At 41.6% G+C, this 25,026-nt stretch overlaps 1 protein-coding gene across 4 annotated transcripts in view; it reads right to left on the bottom strand.

The window, feature by feature from the left end:
• SH3RF1 (SH3 domain containing ring finger 1) overlaps positions 1–24,811 on the bottom strand; it is a 63,481-nt gene extending 38,670 nt beyond the window's left edge. Inside the window, exons 1-3 of one of the 4 annotated variants that reach the window (XM_077353629.1) lie at positions 24,441–24,811; positions 23,708–23,865; positions 21,913–22,394 (exon numbers count right to left, since the gene is read on the bottom strand). In XM_077353629.1, coding sequence (XP_077209744.1) covers positions 21,913–22,293 — 381 coding nt within the window. In that variant the 5' untranslated portion in view covers positions 22,294–22,394; positions 23,708–23,865; positions 24,441–24,811. Of the gene's footprint in view, positions 1–21,912; positions 22,395–23,495; positions 23,514–23,707; positions 23,866–24,068; positions 24,214–24,440 lie in introns of those variants that run through there. The other 3 variants (XM_077353630.1, XM_077353632.1, XM_077353633.1) reach the window with 3 other exon arrangements.
• Between the last annotated feature and the right edge of the window lie 215 nt (positions 24,812–25,026).

The following is a 25,026-nucleotide window of genomic DNA, read 5'->3' as shown; positions in this document are numbered from 1 at the left end:
AGGTCTGAGTTTGGGGCTTAGCTCCAATTGAATTGTGGGAAGGAATTCTTGATACGTACAGTCAGATATGTCTTGATTTTTAAAATCTGACCATGCTGATATCACTGAAATTAAAATTCTATATACATTGGGTTGCAGAGGTGGCATGCATAGAAGTACAGTTTTATACCATGCTTCCTCTAAGGAATTCAGGGTGGGATTAAATCTGTTAAAAAATCTTACTTTGATTACTGTATGCTTAGACAGGAAGATATTTAGGTAAGCACCTCATGAAGATATCACAGCACAGTGAACAAAGCAGGAAGCTCCCTTCCTTTATTTTGCTCCCATGCAATGAAAACCACAATATCAAAGCAAAAGCATGGCTGAGAACATGTAAACCACAATATCACATTCAGCTTTGTTCCAGGACATATTCAGAGTTGGCTGCTGAGCAAAAGTATTAATTCCTGTTCTGTCTAAGTGTGTCTGTTCAGTAATCTAAGAGTTGTAAAAGGGACATGATTAAAGTATGTTTTCATTATACATACAGGATCCCAGTGACATGGTTAAATCACATTTGCATTACAAATGCAACACAGGAAGATTAAGGCTAAGAGGTCCACAGCTTCTTGTGCCAGCTAAAAATTACTAGTTTCCTTCCATGTGTTTCTGAGCATTGTTGGCAAAAGGTAGATAAAATGTGGCACCCAGATGTTCAAACAGACATGATTTTGTCAGTTTACCACAGCTGGGGGGAGGATGCTTTAAGTACAATGGAGGGAATATTATACCATACAGGCACACACACAGACACAATAACACTGAAAAAATGAATGTTCTCCATACACCATTTTGCATGTTTTCATTTATGTTGCATTTCCACCAAAATGCATGAGGCAGCCTACAAAAACAGTGTAACAACCAACTAATAACAAGCACATCCAGTCCACATAATATTTCTGGTAGGGCCTTGGAGGAGGAGCATGTTTCATGGCTTGAGTGCCACTCAGCACTTAATACCCACTCAGGACAGCTGTCCTGCCCGAGTGCCTCCTCCTCCAACCAGCTTGTCTGTCTGTCCAGCAGCCAGCCAATCGCCTTCCATCCCCCATCCCTGACCACCCCCTCCGCCTTCCACGTCCCTCCAAGGCTCAGAGGCTGCAGATCCCTGCTGTGTGAGAGCTGTCTGCTGGCGAGTTCCCTTCCTAGGGGCCTGCAGCCTTTCCAGGTCCTGGAGGGAGGGAGAGGCTATCTGGAGAATTCTTCCACACACACACCCATCAACCCCCCATTGTATTCCTGAACGCAATGGGCTTGGCCCCTAGTAACTAAAATAATGCCCAATCACCAAATCATTAATCAATAATAGTACATAAAATATTATACATAAATAATCTAAGAAAAAAATTGTATCTGCATCTGTTCCAAGTGAAGCTTTAAGAATTTACCTGGTGGTAGAAACTATACAGAATTAGAGCAAGTCAAGCTTGCTTAGGAAAGTAGTTCCACAGCATGGGAGTCACTACTCAAAAAGCCCTGTTTCATGCTTCACCAGAATGAACTTCTATGAAAGCCATAGAGCAGAACAGCACTGAAAAAGCTCAGTGATAGGAAGCAAATATAAGCAGTTGACATTCCCTGAAACACAAGGTCAATTTTTTTGCTCTTATTGGAAAAAGCTAATGAACCATCAGTGTTTCAGTTTGGTCTAGATTTCAAGCTGGCTTGAAGAAGAAGTGCTGGTTTTCTCTACCCTAAGCAGTCTCAAAGAAGCTAACAATCTCCTCATAACACTCACCTTTTGATGTAGGTGGGACTATGAGAGTATCAGAGAGTTGTGACTGGCCCAAGATAACACAGGAGGCTTTATATCAGCAGTTCTCAACCTTTTGGGGGCCACGACCCCAACTTTGGCGGTGGTGGCGGCGTGCGCATGAGCGTTGGCACAAAGGTACATAACAATCGAGGTGGCCACCGGCTGCCTCCTCTGCCTACTGCCATCTGCCAGAAGGGGTGACTTAGACGTGAGCCTGGAAGTTTCCCCAAAAGGGAGTGGCAAGGAAAGGAGACGTGGTAGCAGCTCGCACGGGCTGCCCTCTTATGCTGCCTGCAGACCTCCTGGCCGTCGGGGAGGGCGAGGCCTGCGCCAGTGGGTGGGCGGCTGACAATCATCGCAAGCTGCCTTGCCAGCTCTTCTGGATGCGCAGCCGGACAATTTAGGCTCCTCCTTACCGCTTGACCACTCACCGTTGGTTGGCTTCCCCGCAGGGCTTTGCGGGAAGGTGGGAAACAGCAGGCATGTCAAGGCAAGCTCCCCCCAGGTGGGCGCACAGGCAGACTGTCTGCTGCCGCTGCTGCGGCCACCAACCTGGCAACCTTGCAGAATTGGCCAGGGTACCCCACTTGGGGCACGGACCCACAGGCTGAGAACCACTGTTTTATGTAGAGGAAGTGGGAAATGAAACCCAGCTCTCCAGATCAGAGTCCACTGCTCTTATCCACACCACACTAGCTCAAATTCATAAAGGTAGGCTATAACTATTTAAAATAAATATTTATGAATAGTAGACTGAAACTAACCGAATCCATAATATGATCTAGCCAAAGAGACTGCTGCTGGGTTTGCTGGAAAACATAAATATTAGCCTAGTACACATAACAGATTGAAGGGAAAAACCTGTTGGCCCTTTCCCCACTTGCAGCTATGCATACTAGCCTTTCCCTCTCCTACACATGTCCACTACAAGTTTACTGATCATAGGCACAGCATCTATGTGCAGTCAAACTGTATGCAGATTTTATTCCTAATCATAGAGACATGCACCGGCAGTGTTGAGTCCGGCATGTTTGCTCAAACCCCACCATGTGTACCAATGTTTTGTATAGAGCTATTGTTGCATGTCATCAGCATTTTAATGATGCCACACTTGAAGCAAAGGAGGATTCATTTTTAAATACCATATCCTGCAGTCCCAGGCATTTTGGCTCATGAGATATCATATGACAGAGAAAAATAAGTTAAACGGCCAAACAAATAAATAAACAGAACAGCAGATACTGTCTCCTCCCTCTCCTAGCTTGGAAAATAGACTGGGTGCCAGGTGAATCTCTGCTGGGAGTTCAGTAAGTGGCACAGCACCACAGAGAAGGCTGTCTCCCACACAGCCATCCACTCTACATTTTCAAGTAGAAATGCATGGAAGAAGGCCTATCTGGCAAAAAGATTATTGCTATATAGGGAAATTAAGATGTACCAGAGGCAAGGCTGATAACTGCTAATGAGTAAACAGCTGTCACTAGATACTTGGGTTATGCCACATCATTCTTCTGATTGTACAGATTAGCCCTGTGAATGGGGGTGGGGGAGGGGTGATGTATGCAACATCTGCACAATTAAATAAGGGACAGGGAGCAAAGACATGCAAAGATCCATTAGCTGTCCCTCCCCACACAGACACTTAATGTTCCAAGCAGTTACATAAAAACTTAGTCTTTTTAATCTCCTGGTAATTTCCACTATGTCCACCAAATGTGGAATAAACTTTTGGAAGAGAGATTGCTTTTAACCCAACAATATGGGTACAGGTAAATTACATGCTTATAACACTCCTGTGCTTTTAAGAATTTATCTTTTTCTAAGGAATTCAGACAGAAATCTGACAGTATAACAGCATTCTTCACTCTAAATTCAATACTTTTATCATGTTAATGTCCAGATATTAATAACCTTCATCCAGTCATGTATTACTAGGGTAAGGAGGAGAGGGAGACACAAGCATCTTCTACAGCTTTCATTCTTTGCATCTATTATTTTATTTATTTATATTTAGTCAACCCATGCCTCTCATGTTTCTTCAAGGAATTCTAAGCTACTAGTATGAACAGCTTTTACAGTTTGTTCAGGTACTTGTATGTTTCTCCACCCCAGGATGAACACAGTTTAGAAGTCGGTCTCAAAATGCTATTTTGTGAACTAAAGACATTTATTGCACTCTCAGAAACCTAGTTTCCATTAAACACCAACATACAGGTGGTGAGGGCTGAAAGTACGAAACAAATTCCACAGTTAAAGATAAATCTGAAATTGTCTGGGTGAACATTAAGCTTTGGAGGAAAAGGAAGTTATGACAGGTGGTCTCCTGGAAACTGTCACAATCTATTCTTTCTCAAATAAAATAAAAGGACAGGCTAGGTGGAGAGGTGAGACTATGATAGAAGTGAGTCATACAAGATTGGTAAGGGTTCAGCTTACACATGTCTGAGTGCTCTGCAGGTCGGGCTACTATAACACATTCTATGCGGGGTTGCTTTTGGAAGTTCTGTTTGGCACATATTATGTTGGTGATGAAACAACTGCAGCTTCCAGATTGTTTCTAAACTAAAATCAGTTCTGGTTTCCACTTTTGACATCTGCCTAAATGATTTAAGAATATGACACCTTAAGGCAAGCTCATATGGAAGGGGGCTGCATTAACACAAATGGTTTGCTATCCTCTGTGTATCCCAAACTCCTTGAGGTACTGTGGATGACGAGGTACAGGATTTATCAGCTGTTCCTAGTTTCTTCTCCCCCCCACTTTCCCCCCTTCTTTTTATCAGTTGCTTGTTTTTATTTGTGTGAATTTCCCCTAGACAATTCTGAAACTGAAGAGCCTTAAATTTTCAAAGGCAGTATAATCCACAACAGAAATTATTTTTTGCAGAAGAATGAGAATTGTTCTGAGCTTACAGAGCAAATGTGACATTTCTCTGAACTGTGGTTTTCAAGGTAAAATTTTAACAAGCTATTCATTTAGGATGATTACTACATTCTTAGTGCTAGCAATCAAACTGGGACTGTTAATACTCAACAGCATAGTATTACATACTATCTGCAAATTAACACTTCAAAGGGTCTGTGAATGAGAAATCAAGGTGCCACTGGAAATGTAACTGAGCTGTTACTTAGAAACAAATAAAATCTGGGGGAATGTATAGCTATTTCCTCCAATCACCTGATACTAAAACGATGCTTACGTATTAAAAATACTTATTTTTAGATGACAGGCTATGATTTTAGAGACAAAAATAGCATGCATACTTCTTCAAACATTTAGAACTGAGTAGTATAGCTTTTGTTGCCTTTTAAGTTAGATTTATTTAGTTTCAAGAAACTACTTTATTTGGTATACAAGAAAAAGTTCTCTCAATAGTTATACTTTTCTACAAACAATAGCTGCTACTGTCCAGAGTTGCAATGACCTTTGCACCACCACCTACTTTGTTTCCTTTTGGAATGCCATTCATCCATCTGAAACACAATTGAGCTCATTATTACTTTATTTTCTGCACTCTTGGGGAAGGAAGAGACTAACACTATAACAGCAAAGAGGTTTCATCTTTGTCTGGCAGGACAACCAAGGACAAAATATGCACTAGTATTAAATATCATGCATTACAAATGCCTGTAATGCCTACAGGGTGGGGCAGGAATACCAACAAGCCAGTTTCTAACTTCTCCAACCAGTCTCTGGTCTATCAATTACTAATGCAGTTACTGGTGTATTCCTGATGTACTCAAGGTGGCTAACAATGATAGTTAAAAACAATGCCAATTCTAAAATCACATAAAAAGGCTAGAGTGATTTTGTTAAGAAGGGTTGGCACTAGTTAAAATTTGGATGAGAGACCACCAAAGAACTCCAGGGTCACTATGCAGACTCAGGCAATAGCAAAGCACCTGTCTTGAGAACCCAACAGGGTCAACCTTGTCAGCTGCAACTTGATGACCAAAAAAAAAAGGGGGGGTAAGGGAGACCACTGGTGGAAAAACCACAAGCAATATAGCCAAATATCCTCATAAAAATCATGTCCACATTCCTTCCCGAAGAGCAGCTGTCTCCCTGAGAATCTCTAGAAGATCATTTCATAATACAAGGACCACTATCAAAAAAGCTTAAGATCAAGCATCTGTATATTGAACACGCTTGTAAGGGATAACAGACCAGAGGATTGCAGCTATGGCTCATGTTCCAAGGCATACAATGAGGCAAAAACCGGGGCAAGCCTGTCTGAAAGAAGAAACGTGCAACAGTCTTGGTCGCATTTTGCCCGCCCTCGCATCCACCCTCCCCTCTCCATTTCCTGACCGCAATTTTTTTTTAAATGGCATGGTCTGCGTTGCCATGGGAACGCAAACTAATCTGTCCATGTATTTGTGGAAATAAAATGTACTATCTTCAAAGTACACAGTTGTATATTAGGAGCAGCCAGCAACCCTATCTAAAACACATTCATGTTTTTGTTTTCTGGTGGGAGGTCATGAACAGGGAAAGAAAGGAGGGGCATGTAATGAAGCAGGCCTCTCCCCATTAGCATGGTGTATATTTATTATTGTGAACACACATGTTTGTTTACTTCAATGGCTGCAGCTACGCATTGCTTTGGTCGTCTAAAATTTATTTATTTATTTGGATTTTTATACCACCCTTCCATACAGCTCTGGGCGGTTTACATAAAACATTGTGAGGTAATTACATGAAACATCACAACAAATATATCATAATATATAATATATCAACTAGGATATTTCAACAGAACATTGTTTAACAAAGATATTAACTTTAACGGAACCCTTAGGTGGGTCATATTTAGTTGTGTAAGAAGGGTGTCATAGTGGCTGCTGCACACTCCATGGAGAAACTTAGGCAGGAAAAAAGAATGCGACTGTGTGATTCTCGGGGTACAATCACCATATCCAGCATAAGTGTCAAGCTCATCAGAAATCTACTCAATCATAAATCGATATCATTATAAAAAGTATAACGAAATCAAGAAAAATGTTTTATTGTTGTTGCAGGTCCCCGTAGCAATGCAGAAGTATCCTTTTTTAAAAAATAATAATAATAAATTGGGGTCTCAAGGGGGGGGGGGAATTTGAGTTCCCAAAACCACCGCGGAGAGGGGATTGGTGGCTTATGTTTACTGACAACCCGAGGAGTGGAGGGAAACCTGTGGGTTGTCCATGCTTCTGGCTTCACCACCGCCTCATTGGGAACGGAAAAGCTGCAATGAAATGGCAGGATAACATGGGAGGGGTCTCTTGTCCGGAAGCGGCAAAACACGTGGTTTACAATTGTGTTTTTACAAGAAAGGAGGCGGCGTGCATTGACCACCTCCATACAAAAATGGTCAGAGTTCTTTAAGACTGGGAGTCCCAGGCTGTGATGGGCCTTGTTCCATGTATCCCCCCATGATGTTATATGTAAACTGTCCTGAGCCATAGGGAAGGACAGTATAGAAATCAAATAAATAATAAAATAAAGGTAAGTACTAACACTTTGAGTTGAATTCAGAAACAAATAGAAAGAGATAGTCAAAAGGAAAATAAAATGGAAAATAAAAACATAATATGGTCACCAGCTAGTGGTGACCTACGTGTCCAAGATACTGTTTTCAAGTAAAATTACTGTGTTCCCGCTGTCCCATGCTCTGCTGAGAATGATCAGGAACAGGGGAAATAACTTATTGTTCTGGAGGTGTTCTGAAAAAACATCAAGAGTATTTTTGTACTCCAGAGTGTTATACAGACCAGAATACCAGTGGAAAAATCCTCTGCTGATGTTTTATACCCCAGCTGACTTTTCAGTTATAGAAAATTAAAGTGACTTTAGGGACACTGCTTACTAATGTGCAAGTAACAATGCACTATAAGGAAAACTTGTAGAACAACTTCTCTAACAGATGTTTCTTCTGACAGAAAAGTGCTATCAGTATAGAAATTCATCCCAGACCATGGTAGCAAGATTTTAAACAATTCTGCCTTATATTGCTTCTTTACACTCCTCTAGAATACAAGGGCTTAAAGAAACAGTAGTTTAGAACAGGTTCACCTACCTGAATAAATCACACCGCTTCAAAAAAAAGTCAAGCATATGTTCATCTTCTGATTTTAATGTTGAAATTTATCACAGATTTGTAAATGGGATAATACTTTGCAGATTGCAGATTGTTATTTTACCACAAATTAAACATTACAGCTAAAACGTTATTCACGTCCCTTAAAAATAAATAACAGCCTGAAATGATTTGCAAAGCTGTAAGATGGGCTTTTATTCTCAAGACACTTATCCAAACCTGGTTTTGAAGTTATTTAAAATTCTCCGACATTTATCAATGGGAAAACTGTGCAGTATAAAATCTGGTATGCCTCATCAAGTTTAATACTCATTTTCCATTCAGGCCACAAGACAGTGCAGCAGTGTGATTATTATGTTATCATCCAAAGGTCTTGGCTGAACCTCTTCTTTCGAGATAGACTTCCTTACTCAGAGCCTTTAACATATGACTTGCACTTTAATGTAAAAGAGATCCTTTGGAACAGTACAAGGCTGGAACTCTGAAACCAAGACTTTGACTTATTCTAAGGGAAGTGTAATAATCTGTAGTCTCCCAGGTAAAGCTGAGTTATTTGCCATTTGGATACTTGAAGAACCTGAAAAACTACCAAGAGTAGATGTATACTTTTTGAAGCATTCATTAGGATCTTTGTCACTGAGGAAAAGTTATTGTAAGTGAGATAAAAAGTACTGGACCTCATCTCAAATTTTCTTATTTGGACAGCCATCGTTTTTCTTTTACTTATTCTTTACAACTTGAAAAAGCTGACAAGTGAATAAATGCTCCAAAAATTAGCATTGCAGTAATACTGTGACATCATTTCTAGAGCAAACTCAGAAGCGACATCATTGCATCAATGCAGTTCCTTAGGACTCATAGAAAACTCTATGGTAAAACCAGAGCTCCCAGGGAATACTAGAGCAGTATGTCAGCACAATGACATCACTTATGTGTTTACCCAGAAAGTGACATCATGCCAGTGTCCCATCATATCCTAATCCCTTCAGGCTCCTGCCAGGTTGGCAACCCTACACCACACACATTTACCATTGTCTATGACCTTCCTCATGCACTTGATGAAGCACACTAATTCACAAAAGCTAATACTGGAATAAAACGTTGTAAATTTCAATGCTGCTCTAAGACTCCTGCTTATGTTTTACTGCAGCTGATTAACATGTTTCCCTTTCTGGAGCTAATATAGCTTGAAAAGTGCCCTGACATGGATAGCTCTGGCTAGCCCTATTCCTTCAGATCTCAGAAGCTAAGCAGGGTTGAATCTGGATAGTATTTGGATGGGAGGCTACCAAAGAAGTGTAAGATCATAACACAAGGCAGACAATGGCAAACCACCGCTGAACGTCTCCTGCTTCAAAAACCCTATGGGGTTGCTGTAAGTTGCTGCAACATGATGGCAATCACCAGCTCCAGCTTGCAAAGCAGGAATCTGTTTAAGTCTACCCATAGTGGGAATCAAAACTGAACTGAGTCCCTGTAAACGTCTTGAGGATGCTCTTGTCCTTCTCAGTGCTTAGTCAGCCTGGACCAAATTCCTCTGGGAAAGGGCGAAGGGGATGATGCATGAGGCAATAGTGAGGAGCGGGCATCATCCTATAAATGGGCAAGATCAACAACTGCCCATACACATGCATTACTGTTGTGGCCCTACCTTGTGGAATGGTCTGCCTGAGGAGGTCAGGAATGCTCCCATACCTCTGTCTTTCCACAACTTCTTTTAAACAGAATTGTTCAGGAGGGCATTTCTGTCAAGGTAGTAAAGCTGTATTACAAGGGAACACTTAGGCAAGGTGCTCTTTATGAAGGAGTCTGTGGACTAGGTTTAGTATGAATTATCAGTTTGTTTTGTACATTATCCTATTCACACCATATTGCCTTCTACTTACATAATATCATTTTCTGCATTGTTTAACATATCATATCCAATATGTTATATGCTTTGTTTCAAATTTCTGTAATCTAGTATAACTGCATTGCTTATTAGATGGCATATCCTATTGATAACATTGATTTACCCAGTTTAATTGGGCTTGAATCTCAACAAGAAAGGAAGACTTTAAAAAATCAAGTCACAGTTTATCAGAAAAGACAGCAGCTGTCTTTGTCCTATCAAGTTTATTTAAGCAAGTTTATTTAGGATTTTTTATGGCAATTCTTCATATCCTTGTAAAAAAGAAATAAACAAGCAAGGGCCATAAATGTATATAACTCTGCTTTAAAAGAAATGCATGGAAAATTACTAGAAGGGCTGCATATCCAGCTCCTTGCCTAAGAACTGGACAGCATGCAGGGACAGCATGTGAGGGATAAAGAGAAGAATCACACAGATCAATTAAAAAAAAATAAAAGTATTAAAATATGCTTTATTGCCAGTACCTATTATGAATTACATTTCATATACCTATAGATATGGGCAGGCACAAATGATAAAATATTCCAAATAATTATTTTCCAACTATTTAAAATAGATTCTTTGATAGTTTTTAAAATGCTAATAGTTTACTATTCCTATTGGCAACCCAAAACCATCAAGGTAAGGCTACATCATGCTATTAAAACACAAACGGAGGTCATAGCACAAGCAACTGTTAAGCATTTGTTCCGCTGATTTCAATGAAAGCTAAAGCACATGCTTAATTCTTCTTTCAAAATCAATAAAACTTGCATGCTTAATTTTGACCAAATTATGCACAGAACGTTCACTTTATCAAATTACCACAATCTAGGCACTAGCAGATTATTTAAAAACCATTTAAAGCCCTGGAAAGGAACTGGTATTACAACCCTTTAAAGCCCTTAACTAAAGCATTTAAATATCAACATCCTTCTAGCCAACTTTATGCAAAATAAGCAACCTTCTTCTGTATTCAACAACTGAAAAACCTTTTAGACAGTGAATGCTAAAGAGAGGAGAGAGCAATATAGCTTTTATTGTTAATATATGACACAAATGTTGTAAATTTGGATACTGTCCTTGACAAAAACTGTTAAGTACAGTGTAAACCTTTCATTTAAGGGCTATGTGAAATGGAATGCAAGGGGAGTGAGTGACACCAGAATAATCTCCCCTGGAGGAAAGCAGGTGAATAGAACAAAAGTTATTTCTTTTTAGATTAGAGGAATACATGGAAACTCAGTAAACGTACCACATTCTTAACCACATACTTAAAATGCAGCTTGATTAACTGATCTCACACATGGAATTAAAATAGTATGTTGATATAAAGTCAATAACACTGATCTGTTTTAAAATGTGCTGTCACCTTTTGTTTCAGAAATGAAGTAAATGCTTGCATTTCTATAAATGAAAATGACAAGATTTGGTTAAATATATTTCCTATTGGACAGATTTCAACTTCTGCAAGCCCAGAGGGAACAAAAATGATTATACTGGCTCTAGAACACATCATTCTTTGCTCTAAGCTCAAGTACAACACGAAAAAAGGAAGGTTCACAAGGAAAAATCAACAGAAAAACAAGAACCTTTCCAAGGCAATATTCCTGTGATAATGTATATATTGAATGCCAATAAGATTTCTGTAATATACATCAGCGGTTCTCAACTGCTCTGATGCCGCAACTCCAACTGCAGTCGCAACAGGGTCACAGCAGCGTTCGCACAGATACACAACAGTTAGGGCAGCATGGAGGCCGGCACCCCTGACTTCCCACTGCCCGCTGGGGGGTACTACCAGCAGCAGCTGCGCAGTGCCACGCTGAGGGGGAGCCCCAGCCATGGCAGCTGCTGGAGAGTACCAAAGGTGAGCCATTGGCAGGGCAGCCCCTGAGGCAGCAGCCAGGGAGGAGGACAAGGAGGAGCTACGGCCCGTTACCGACTGGTCTACAGACCGGGGGTTGGGGACCACTGCCCTAGGTTGAGAACCACTGATATACATGAAGAAACATTTTAATGAACAGTAATATAAGGAAAGACTGTGCGATTTTCCCACTATTGTACAACAAACTGTTTTTTGAGGACTCAACCACTGAAGTCACTGAAAACAAATTTATGTAGAAACCATTATGGTTGTTTCTTCATGTATATAAAAGTAATTATATTGGAATTCAATATATACATTATCACAAGAATATTACCTTGAAAAGGTTCCTTGTTTTTCTGTTGCTAAGCTCAAGTACTGCAATGTTTTTGTTTAAAACAGAACAGAAAGTAGGATTACAACTCTAAACATACCAAAATAATAGCCCTGTTTATTTAAATATCCAACTGAGTTCAGTAGCGTTTAATCTGTAGTTACTGCTCTTAGGAGGAAGAACTGGAGGAACATGCTTTCAAGTATCTTCTCTGGAAGATGAATATGCTAAACAAACAGCTGTTTCCTTAAGGCTACATCTTCATTGGCTCAGAAAAAAAACAAAGCAATGCAAAGTCTCTTCATTCAGAAAAAAGGGGTCTTCTACAATGATAAAAATTAAGCCCTGAAGCTGAAACCTATACAAAGGGTTTTCCTGGCTGACATGTCACACAAAAGCTCACCACATCTCTAAGGAAATGCTATTTTAGCATGTAGTCTAAAACCCTTTAGATCACATTTTTAAAATTATGATCAGTCTCATTCCAATATTTTGAGTCAAGCTATGTTCCAGTCAAGGAAACTGATGACACAATTCTAAAGCCAGTCTGTGAACTGCTTAGGATAGCAACTTCACCTCAATGCAATTTGAAGTTACACTGAAGCGATGCCAGTGTGGCATCTCACCTGTTCTTTACAATGGTGCATGAGTCAGAAAAGGGAAGGGCTACAGGCATCTCAAGAGTGGTGGGGATTCCACAACCTGTGCACTGCCCCCATTGCCAATGTAATGCTATGTCAGCAGTCAGATTTAATGGCATTGTAAAACAAAATTTGTCCAATGGTACCTTTAAGATCAACAAAGATTTATTCAAGGTGTGAGCTTTCCTGTGCATGCACACTTCTTCAGACAAACAAACCAAAACAGAAAAACAAAGTTCCTCTGTCTGACTTCTGCCACTCCCATCTAGTCACAACACAGCACTGAGTCTGCAGCCAGTCAAAGTGTACCTGGGTGCTATAAAAATCTGAGCCAAGACACTGATCTCTGAGATAATAAGGCACAAGGTATAAGGTCCCATGTTTCTGGCATCATGACAGATCAGACCACACACAATTCAACCACACACAAGAGACTTTGACAATGAGAATGCTAAAGAAAGGAAAGACTGCATAAACAATCAAGGAGAACAAACATTGTTTCACCATACTGCTAACACTGTTGTGCTCAAGAGCTTTATATGTACTGTATCTCAGGACATGAACACATAACTGGATTTTTCACTCTTCTAACAGAGGGGCAGAAAATGTACCTCAGACAGGTGAGCAAAGGACATTCTTTGCCTCAAACCTGAACTGCTGTCAACATCTCTCTTACCCAACCGACAACATGTATCTACTGTGTGTTAGCTTGACACCTCTTCCTCCTTTAACAATTGCTTGTAAGGAAAGAATTTAAGAAGGAGCTGTGCTGGCAGAACATCATCACCATGTCAGAGTAATAACATGTCTGTGTAATTCCATATGTGGGGGGAGGGGGAAGGAATGGGCCAAACACTCACGCCATTTGCTATTTTGCTGGTGCAGAGTCCCTGAAATAGCCCTAAAAGAAACTACAGGCCAAGTTCCAGTTCTGGCAACAAATGGGTAAATATTGGTTCAATTACTACACTATCTTCCCCATTTGGTGAATCTTAACATTTGGAAATGCTTGGGGGGGGGGGTTAGGGTTAGGGAATGGAACCCAGGAAAGGAAAGAACAATAAGGTGGTGCCATTCTTTTGATCCACTGCTCACTTCATGTTCAGGACTCAAGTCCACTTGCTGCTCACAGGGCATCACACATTTTTGTTCTTGGCAGGCAGCCCTCCAGTGGAGAAGAGGCAAGAAGGGACCACATTCGTAGTGCAGTACCAGCTGTCCAAGCTTACGTTACTAACCGACAAAAGTTTGGGTCCAGTGGTACCTTTAAGATCAACAAAGTTTATTTCTGGATGTAAGCTTTTGTGCTGGTCTTAAAAGATGTCATTCGTCTCAAACTTTCTTCTACTGCTTCGGGCCAAACTGACTACTCGCCGAAACATTACTAACAGGTAGTGACTAGTACATGTGGCTACTAGACTGTATAACAATTCTGTTATTCTAGCCTGAACCCTGCACCGTTCCAAGCTTCTTAACAGATAGTTATCTAACCAGCACACTTACACCCAACATGGGCATGCAGTGATAGGCACAACTCTACCCTGATAGATCAAGAGCATTGGCTACTCTATTCATATGGCTACTCTTCAGAATTCAATCATTCTGCACAAGCAGTCTCTTCCCAGCAATAGAATCTGATGGTGCAAAGGTTTGGCTGTGCTATGACTTCCAGGGCTGCCTTGTACTTAGCCTACCTGGCCCCAGAAAAGTTAGCTACAGTTATCCACATGACAGTTATTTCTAGATTGGACTTCTGTAACTTGCTCTATGCAGAGCCTGCCCTTATCCTTGCTCTGGAAACTGCAACTGGTCCAGAACACTGCAGCCAGAGCCCTCACATTCAGCCGGTGCTCTGGCAGCTGCGCTGGCTCCCAGTTGAATCTCGGACCAAGTTTAAGGTTTTGGGACTTACCCATAAGGGTAATCGCAGTCCAGGCCGTGCATATTTGAGAGACCGTCTTTTTACCTAGAGCACTTCACGCTTCAAATTCGAACCAGTTGGTGGTCCCTGGCTCCAAGGAAGTATGTCTGGCCTGAACTAGGGTGAGGGTATATTCTATCCTGGCCCCACCTGGTAGAATGAGTTCTCAGAGCAGATCTGGGCCCTGATGGAGCTCACACAGTTCTAGGGAACCTGTAAGACAGAGCTCTTCCGACAGGCTTTTGGTTGGGGTCAGTGAATTCCAAATAATATCTACTGGCACTCCCTACTAAAACCACCCCACTGGAGTCTAGCTCCAGGAGATCTGAGTGCAGTACACTACCCATTGTAGATGCTGACTATGTTTCTGAGCTGCGTAGGGCAGTATATAAATCAAATTAATAATTGCAACAACAGCAGCAGCATACCCATCTAGGGATTGAACTGAATGCAGCCTAAGTTAGTGCTGTTCCACAGTACTATGCCTTTCTTAGCATTGTTTTCTACCCTGTTATGTGGATGTCTTGATCTCGGAGCTTAGGGAAATAATAAAAATGGGAAAAGTCAACAGTAGGTCTAAACTAAAACCGCTATACATATATTTAACAATATAATTGCTACATTTATGATTTCCTATTTTTAATTGTTTCATAATTCTAAGTATACACAAAAGTCAGTTTTTAGGGTTACCTATTTTTATACTACTTTGCCTACCTCCATCATAGAAAATCACAGCTTTTTTCATACGCCAACTATAAAAATCTTGCTATTTGTCAATTTATTGCACCTGCAGTCTTACTACATTCCATCTTAAACGGCTTCCCATTTCAAAGGAACTCGCACTGCATACAGATTTATCACAGGAATGAAGAGAGCTAATAAGATATGCTGCTTCATGAAGCATTGTATTTGCACCACCAAGAAAACCACAAGGACAAAATGAAAAAGGTCTCTGACAAGAGCTGAGATCAGCCTGCATTCATTAAATACAGCATGCCACTGCACTGTACACATGCAGCTAACCAGAATCTGCACCGTGTACATTTATACTATGAGCAAAAAACAGGCTAAACTCTCTGGCACAAGTGTGCCATATCAGACCAGATGTGGGCAGAGAAAGACAGGACAGAGAGAAGGAAAGAGGATGGCCTGCTTACTTGGCCATCATCCCAGGACTATTTTTGTGCCACTGCAGTACTACACACAGATTTACCATTTGACACAAAATATGTATTATAACCTGTAGTCCAAAATATTCTGTCAATTGTACATATACACAGAACAAAACACTGGCTGTGAACATATGAAGCATGCTTTAAGGGCTACACAGTCCTTTAAAGAGAGATTATATATGCTAATTCACATTGGACAGTTCATTTCCATTGCCACATCATCATAAAACAAAACTGTAAGAGAAGAACTGGAAAAATAGTATAATGTTATGATCTGTATTCTCTCACATTAATATCTAGACTTTATTATATGATGATATGGTAACAAAGAGATCTATAAAAGTGCATTAGTCAAAGGATGCAGGCAAATGTAGGAGGATGCTGGATTTAAGCTATCCTCATGGTTTAACTCAGACAAACTGACCAGAACAAATTTAACTGAAGGAGTGAAAAAAAAGTTCATTCAGCCAATTCAGGACTCCTGAAATGCGTGGGAGCCTCTAAAACTTGTGTTAGTACACAAATTGGATACCTCAAATGCTGAGACTGCTTATGTATACATCACCACATGAAGACAGTGGAAATATCCAGGCTCATGCAGCACTAAGGGAGCCCTGGGGAGTACACACATTTCTGAAAACAGTCAGAGTAGGTTATCAGTCCTACAAAGAAACATTTTAATTTGAATTAAAGACTACAGAATATGATTGTACAAATTATTCTAATTTATTTACTCTGCTCCCTCCAAACGAATTGACATTACTCTGTACCTGTGTTTTTCTGAAGCAAATATATTTTTTAGAAAAACATAATGGATAACTGACACTAATCAAGTGACAATGAATGCATAGGCCATCATCATGCTACTGTGTATTATATGGCTTTCCTGTACTGTAGAGGGAAATACCACCAAGATAAACACTAATCCATTTGATTGCTTCTAAATCACACAACACAATTTAGAAGAGCCATACAATTCTATCCCAAAATAACAATACAGCATATATTCTACAGGGGGACTTAATGGATTAGTGTTTACTTTGGACATAAACAGAGAGTATGAGTTAGTATCTCTTGTGTATATTTATTTCATTCAGCTGTCATTAAGTTTTTTATACGGCTGAATTCTACAGCTCCAGCCAACATTTAAAGACTACTGATAAACAGAACCTCAAACTGTCCAAACTGTTCAAGTTTTAGTTCTTTTTACATTAATGTGTTATCCCAGGTTTAGATGGAGACAGATCCTGACTACACAGAAGAAACACCTACCAATTCCTTCAATTAATCCACATATTAGGGTGTTTCTCCAAGGAACTCAAAAAAACATCTCCCTCTGCATACCTCAGATAACTATGCTGCTTTTCTTTACATGACTACTCATGCAAGACAGGTAAGTGACAGAGGAAGAATAGGTAACAAATGTACTCTGCCTGAGATCCTAGTCATGATCAGTTCTGAGCTAGAGGGACGAATAATTTGTCTCAGTATAAGGCAGCTCCACATAAAGCATCATATTGTGCTAAAATAGTTGATTCATTTCAATCTCTGATTAGTTTAGTCAGACTGGTAGCAGTGTATGAGAGATGCAAACAGTTTTAGCAGAAATGGGAGAGGAAAGTGGTAGCAACAAAGTCTGAGGTAACAAAAAGGGAGCAAAAGGATTACTGTATGAAAAAAGCACTTATAGACTGTTTAGGCCTTGGGAACTTCACTGCCCCAGCTCCCTTGCAGGAGCACAAACTGGGGCAGATGAAGTGCACCAGGCCAAATGCTTCCCCATGGGGGTGTAGGAAGAAGTGGGGCAATCAGCCACGACTAAAACTCCAGCCTGCAGCCCGGTATGAAACCTCCAGAGTCTAAATGGCCATAGAATTTTAACCAGCTTCTATTTTTGCCTTATATATACCCCGGGAAGCAAGGGAAAATGTTAACTTTTATTAATGAAGCACCAGTGGGACACATTTTAGAACTACTGACTGATACCAAGTTATCCAGAAACATCAGAACTATGGAAGCAAAATACAAGGAAATTGTTTTACATCTGCTGACAAAAACTATAGTCAGCAAGTTACATAAAGGAGTCACCTGGTGATCCTATCAAATGACAAGTATAATAAAATGATGTATGAGTGTACTCTGTACTGCAAAGCATAACAAAATGTTCCAGAATGTCTATTTTATATTGCTACAGAGTACTGCTCAAATGGTAAGATGACCTAGTATTTTGATTAACTTTTAGAGAAATCTTTAAGAAACTAAGGCTGCAAGGTACATCGATTGACCCTTAAAACTTTTACCTCATTGTTTACAAACAGTACACTATCATGTGATGGCATATTATTATGTATGATAATCAATAGGAGGGGCTAGGCATACTGCACCTTGCTTCCAATACTGTATGGAATTTTATTGTAATCCAATTGCAATTTATACTAAAAGTAATATCCAGCCACATAGAGACAAGTCTGAAAACAAATGTATGCACGCACATATATCTCACAGCACTGGACAAAAAAGCACACAGGAAGATGCTATTTAATACATACATATATCTATATGTACACACATATAGAAGATCTATAATTTGTAAACTTTGTTTAAAATTTTAAATATTTAAAGAGATGGGGGGTGTTGCCAAAAGTCTGAAAACCATCCTCCCCTTTAATCCAGGCTGAATGTGTGAACATGGTCACTTGAAACTTTTAATGACATAGAAGTAAACAACATTTACCAGGTAAGTAATATACCATTAAACTTCTACTAAAGGACTTGGTATTTTTTCTCCTGGTTGCTGGCAGCCCATTTTTTCAGCAATGCTAATTGGCAGTATTTTAAAATATCTTTTTAGGTCTTTACAAGCAACAATGGCGTCACTTTTAATAAACAAGACCACCTGACTAATCAAATACTGAAAATATGTTTCTTGTTGCATTTCATCATGCTTTTTTATTATTATTTATTTATTTATTTCCCACCATTCACGGCAAGCAGTCTCGTGGTGGGTTACATAATAAGAAAACCCACATAAAAACAACAATACCCCATTTAAAAATCCCATTAATATTAGATCAAACTTGGCATTAAAAACTATTGACCCTCCCCATAGCCGGTACGACTGCCTTCAGTGCACCAGAGGGACTGTGCATGCTGACAACCACCAGCACTATGTTCTATGCTTAAGGTGGCCGTACCTTCCAGAGGGGCTCCTCCGATTTTCTTTGCCCTAACCTCAACTATAGACCTGGCAGAAGAGCTCCATCTTAAAGGCTCTGCAGAACGCTAAAAGTTCCCACAGAGCCTGCAGCTCTTCTGGGAGCTCATTCCACCAGATTGGGGCCAGGACCCTGGTCAAGGCCAGGCAAGCTTCCTGGGAGCCAGGAATGACCAATAAGTTGGTACATGCAGAGCATAAAGCCCTGCGAAGGGCATAGGGCAACAGGCGGTCCTTCATATATATGGGTCTCAGAACCTTGAACCTGATCTGGGCTGCAACCAGAAACCAATGCAGCTGCCTCAGTACTGCCTAGATATGGGTCCTGCAAGGTGTTCCTGTGAGGACCCTAGCAGCTGCATTTTTCACCAGCTGCAATTTCTGGGTCAGAGACAGGCCCACGTACAGCAAGTGACAGAAGTCAATTCTGGAGGTGAATGTCACATGGATCACCATGGCTAGGTGTTCTCAAGACAGGTAGGGTGCTAGAAGCCTCACCTGATGAAGGTGGTAAAATGCCTGGAGGGCTGCCTTTGTGACCTGTGCCTCCATGGTCAAGCGAGGCATCCAGAATCACCCCCAAATTTCTGGCCTGGGGTGCTGGGATCAGTTGCACCCGGCCAGAATGGGAATCCGCACTTCCTGTCCTGCCTTCTTCCTTCCCAGCCATAGGATTACTGTCTTGGAGGGGTTGAGTTTCAGATGACTCTGCTCAAGCCATCCTGCCACAAGCTTCCAAACATCTGGCAAATGGTTCTGGGGGGAGGGGAGTCTGGTCGGCCATCCATGAGGAGAGAGAGCTGGGTGCCATTGGCATATTGATGACAACCCAGCCCAAAACTCCAGACCAGCTGGGCTAGAGGGTGCATAAAGATGTTGAAAGGAGAGGGGGATAGCACCGCCCCGAGGGACTCCACAAGGGAGTTGACAGGGATACGACACCTCATTCCCCACTGCTACCCTCTGGGTCCGATTTTGCAGGAAGCAGTGCAGCCAATGAAGGGCTATACCCCATATTCCCTGCCCTGGTGAGGCAGTGGGCCAGTAACTCATGGCCAACCACATCAAAAGTGTTTGACAGATCTAACATTATGAGAATGGCTGACCCACCCCAATCCAGCTGGCAATGGAGATCATCCATCAGGGTGATCAGCACTGTCTCCACCCCGTGGCCAGGAAGGAAACCCGATATGGATTGAATGACGAAGTTTCATCCAAGAACGCCAGGAGCTTTTCTGCGGCAGCCCTTTCAACCACTTTACCCAGAAATGCAAGGTGCAAGACCAGGAGGTAGCTGGACAGATCCTGCGGATTCACTGAAGGTTTCTTGAGGAGAAGGCGAACCACTGCCCACTTCAGCAGCTCAGGGAACTCCCCAGTAGATAGCGAGAGACTGACAATATTCCTGAGCTGACCTATCCACTGGCCACCCCCTTTGAGCAGCAAGGACGGACAGGGATCAAGGGGACAAGTAGCTGCCCTCATCAACATGTACATTTCGGGTAATGAGAGCCTTAAACAACTGTATTTTGCATTTTATTTTAAGTATTAAAGACAATTACATGACCACCAGTTTTCATCTGGCATATATTAAATGTCAACCCCTTATTAAATACAACAATGAAATTTATGCTTATCATCTGGATCAGGGAATAGCACGCACCTGCCTTAGCAACTGGCTGTATCTCTATATCTTACAGTAGGAATTTCACTGTAAGCTATATTTGTTTGTTCTTAATATCAGCTAAAGTAGTAACTGGATTAAAAAAAAAACCCTTTAAATGCTTAACTGCCTGAAAGCTTACTTTCCTTCTCCATATTGCTTGAACTATTACTATAAACACAATGCATTCTTTGGAACTGATGAAGCACTTAATCACCGCCCAGCACATTCAAGCTGCACCCAGAGGCTCTACACACACAAATATCACAGATGAAAAGCAAAGCTTTTTAAAAGAACCTAATGTGACCTACTACTGGGCAAAAGCAAGATTAGGTCAGTCATATTACTGAGCTACCTTTCCAATTACAGGTTTGGGAATTATTATTATAATTAAAGCTTCTGACATTTACACTCAACACATTTGACAATATGGAACAATGCCAAGAAAACAAGGAAGGTAGATGCATCATCTCAGCTGGATTCTGAAAGCTAATAAATATTCAGAAGATACAAGAGAATGAATGATAATAACTCAGACTGCAAACAAGGGAAAGTGTAAAAGCCTTACGTGGAAAGAACATAGGCAATTTACTGAATGACAACAGTAAGTTAAATAAACCCTTCATTAAAGATTCCTGGAAGATCTCATATACTTATAATAATTGATGATAAGTAAAATAGTATTAACAGTGCCATTAGTTTCTAAGCCCATTAATTTAGAAAGTCATAACTATGCTTAGTAAGACAACTCAGAATTACATTTACTATACACAGCAAGTAAAACTTATAGTTACAATCCTATACACATCTATGTGGGAACGTAGGACGGTAGCCTAAGAACAAGTTTATTATAGTCCCCCTTTCTCTCTCTCTAATACACACACATACTTTATTAAAGATTACAAGGTTCCAAGAGACACTGTCCTGTCATTTATAGAGCACTACTTTTATACGTGCAAGACTTGTTCAGGGATACTACCCAAATCCAAACAACCCCCCCTTAAAGGCAAAATTCTGAAGTCAACAATACTGGCTACTTGGATGGAGTCAAATCAAAAGAAGTATTTTTGTTTTGGATTTTGTTTTTTGTTTTTTAAGATTACCACTTTTCTTCCTCAGCCAGCATCACCAAGCCTTGTTCAGCTATATTCAATACTGGAAAAGGCTGTTGAAAGTTTGCATTCATTTTAATGACATTTCATTGATTCATCTAACATAACCCCCGTTCTTGAGATTATGTCATTGCAAAGTGGTACTGGCTGATGATCCCAAATGAACATTTATATTCATACATTTACATTTCTTATGTGAGCCACACATTAAATACTTACCCTAACAGGGGGACTCCGTGCTTGCACTCTCTGCTGCTGACCACTCTGAGAACTTTGCAGATCTTTTGGAATGCAATTAGCAACAGTGCTACTCTGGGCTCTTAATGAATTTGTGCAATTCACCCCAACACCAGGTTTCCGGGGTCTCTGTTTAATGCCATCCAGTAATCGAACTAGCAAAATATTACTGGGAAGGTCATCAACACTGCAGTCAACTAACGTCCTGCATTCTGGACATCGCAGCTCATTTCTGGAACTTACAATACCCAGTAGACACCGTTTACAAAATGTATGTTGGCATGGTAAGACTTTTGCAGAAGCGTCAAGGCGTTCTAAGCAGACGGGGCATTCCAACAGATCCAATAAGGCTGATTCATCCATCTTTTATTTATTTTCCCATGAAATAAATGTTTATAAAATTCATTCTGTTTTTGAGCATGTCAAGGGAATCATGTTATATCCATGCCTCTTCACGCTTTTCTCTAAAATTATTTGTAAAGACAGAGACAGAGAAAGGTGTTAGCAATAAGGGAAAATGGGGAAAGGATATTTCAACAACAAAAATACCATGCTTTCAAATACATCTTTACAGTATGACAATATAAAGGGAAAACATTCCTAAACAAGAACTCCAAACTACTAATGTCTAATGTGTAATCAAATTCCTATTCACATGTCAAGAACTAAACAATTTTTGTATTATAGAGTTATCAGTAATACTTGGTTAAAAATTATACACATGAGAAATAAAAAAATAAAGGATCTTAAAGGATCTGTTAAGATTTGTAATTTTCCAGTTATCTGAATTAAATAAAAGAGAATCTGATTATATAAAGACCAATCTTATCAGAAAATGGAAAAACTTAAGATTGATACAACCTTACTGTTTTTCAATAGTGAAAGTTGGTAATAATGACAGAGTTCAAAATATCCCTTAATTTAGTTACCCACAACCTTCACAGAAGTAACAAAACATACAATTATTGTTCTCAGACTCTCAGCAGTTTTCATATCTTCAATTATTTCAGAGTTAAGTCGTTTTCTGGTTCAGGACAAAACACTTGAGTGAAGACTATTAATATTTACAAAACTGCCCATGCTTAACTTTCATAATGGAAGTCCTCTAACTTAAATGAGAAATACAATTCAGCAAACACCCCCCTCCCAAGCACAATAAATATTCAAACCCAGTTTTTACAATGAGGGTTTTTTTTTGTAAAGCAGAAGTTAGAGCAAATTGCATTCAGAGAACTGTGCAGCTGGATCTGTGCACCAAATGGCTCATTAGAAGTCACCACAACAAATCTTTGAAATCCTTTCTATAAAAGCCAGTAGCTCATTGGGACCACTGACTGTTCAGTTTTTTAAGAATCCCAGTAGTGTGCTTGGTGATTCTTGAAGTTGTTATTTGGACCCAAGCCAACAGGAAGTTTCAAGGCATCAACTTCTTAAAGACAGAAAATCTTATTAATTTTTCAAAAAAGGGGGGAATGCTGTATTTGGTTTTAATCTCATCAGGCTCCCCAAAGTGGTAGGTGTTTTTTTTTTTAAACCAAACAAACACAAACCTTAAGACAATGTACCTATTAAGAGCAAACCATATGTATACAATTTACTTCTTGAAGCAGCGCTGTTAAAACACCAAGACAAACTATTCTTCCATCTTCAAGATGTCCTAAACAAGACTACTGTTTAGGATAGAAAAAATGATTATTTACTTCACTATCTATCTACTACACATATTCCGTAAGTATTTTCCTAGCTAATGAGCTTGAATCAAGCAGCATGCACATACTCTGTCCAGACGTTCTGAGTTAGCAACAGAAGGTTAGTGCAGGGGTAACAGACACAGCTGAATGCCGAACACAAGAAGATGCCTCCTAGTTTGGATTATGAACACCAGACTTCCTTCGAGATCACTTCAAGGCCAGCGAAAACGGGGGGAAGAAGGAGCTAGAAACAGAGAAAGCCCGCACAGTTTGTTACCAAGACAGGCACGCTGGCTGGGGGGGAAATCATCAAGCCGATCTTGACAGACTGAATGAAAGCCTTCTCTCTTCAGACCCGGAGAGCGTAAATTAAGCATTATGGCTTCCTGTACGTGCACAGGATACGTTATATCGACCCACACCTCCGCATCAGGCAGAGAAACCCACCAACCAACGTAAGAAGAGACGAGACGCGCAGGTTTGGGGGGGGGGGCGGACGAGCTCTAGCCCCCCCCCCCCAATAGCCGCCGGTGACCCTAACTGGGAGGGAGCGCGGCGGAGCGGAGGGCGAGCGTGGTCTCTATGGAGACTGCTCCGGCGGTGTCTTGTTACTCCAGGTGGCCCAAGAGAAGACTTCTCCTCCTCCTCCTCCTCCTCGAGGGGGCGGATGCCGCAGGGGGCGCGTCGCGAAGGGGCCCGTTTCCACGCCCTGCCCTCCCTCCCTCCCTGTGGCCCCGGGCGGGAAGGCCAGAGCGGGCAGGAGCCGGGGGGGGGGGGTGGCCGGCAGCAGTAGGACCTGCCGCCGCCCCTTCCACTCACCATGTCCGCAGAGGCCCTCCGAGGGACGGGGGCTGCCTCCTCGCCCCGCTCGCCCGCCGCGCCTGGCTTTCGCGCCTCTTTGTTCCCGGGAGGAGAAGCCGCAGCGCTCCGGCTCGCCCGACGCGGCACACCAGCAGCGCTCCCTCCCCCCAAAAGGGGTTGACGCGGGAGGCCGCCCCGCCTTAGGGAAGGAGCCGCCGCTCGGAGGGAGAGAAGGGGCGCGGCGGCGGCGGCCTGTGAGCGGGAGCCCGGCGCCCTCCCACTTCCTGGAGCTCCGGCTTCCCTAGGCGGGCAGGCGGAGCTCCCTCTGCGCCTCAGCCCCGGTGGGGACCGTGCGCGAGCGAGCGAGTGAGCGATCGAGAGCGCCCAGCCCAGCCCCTCTCCCCCCCCCTCACCCCCAGGCCCCCCGACCCTGCTCTGCGGGGAAGGCGCCCTCCTTCCCCAGCCAAGGGCTGCGGGGCTCGCGCGGGACCAGAGCAGAGTTTGAAGCGAGTCGCTCCCCAGGAGGAGAGGCCGCCGGGCCGGCTCGGGCGCTGCTCGGCAGTACGAGATCCGCCCGTGAGGGAGAGCGGAGGCACGAGGCTTG

Source organism: Paroedura picta, chromosome 10 (assembly GCF_049243985.1).
Source record: "Paroedura picta isolate Pp20150507F chromosome 10, Ppicta_v3.0, whole genome shotgun sequence".
NCBI classification, from domain to species: domain Eukaryota; kingdom Metazoa; phylum Chordata; class Lepidosauria; order Squamata; family Gekkonidae; genus Paroedura; species Paroedura picta.
Note: the sequence above shows the minus strand (reverse complement) of the source record. Positions and strands in the feature narration are given on the sequence as shown.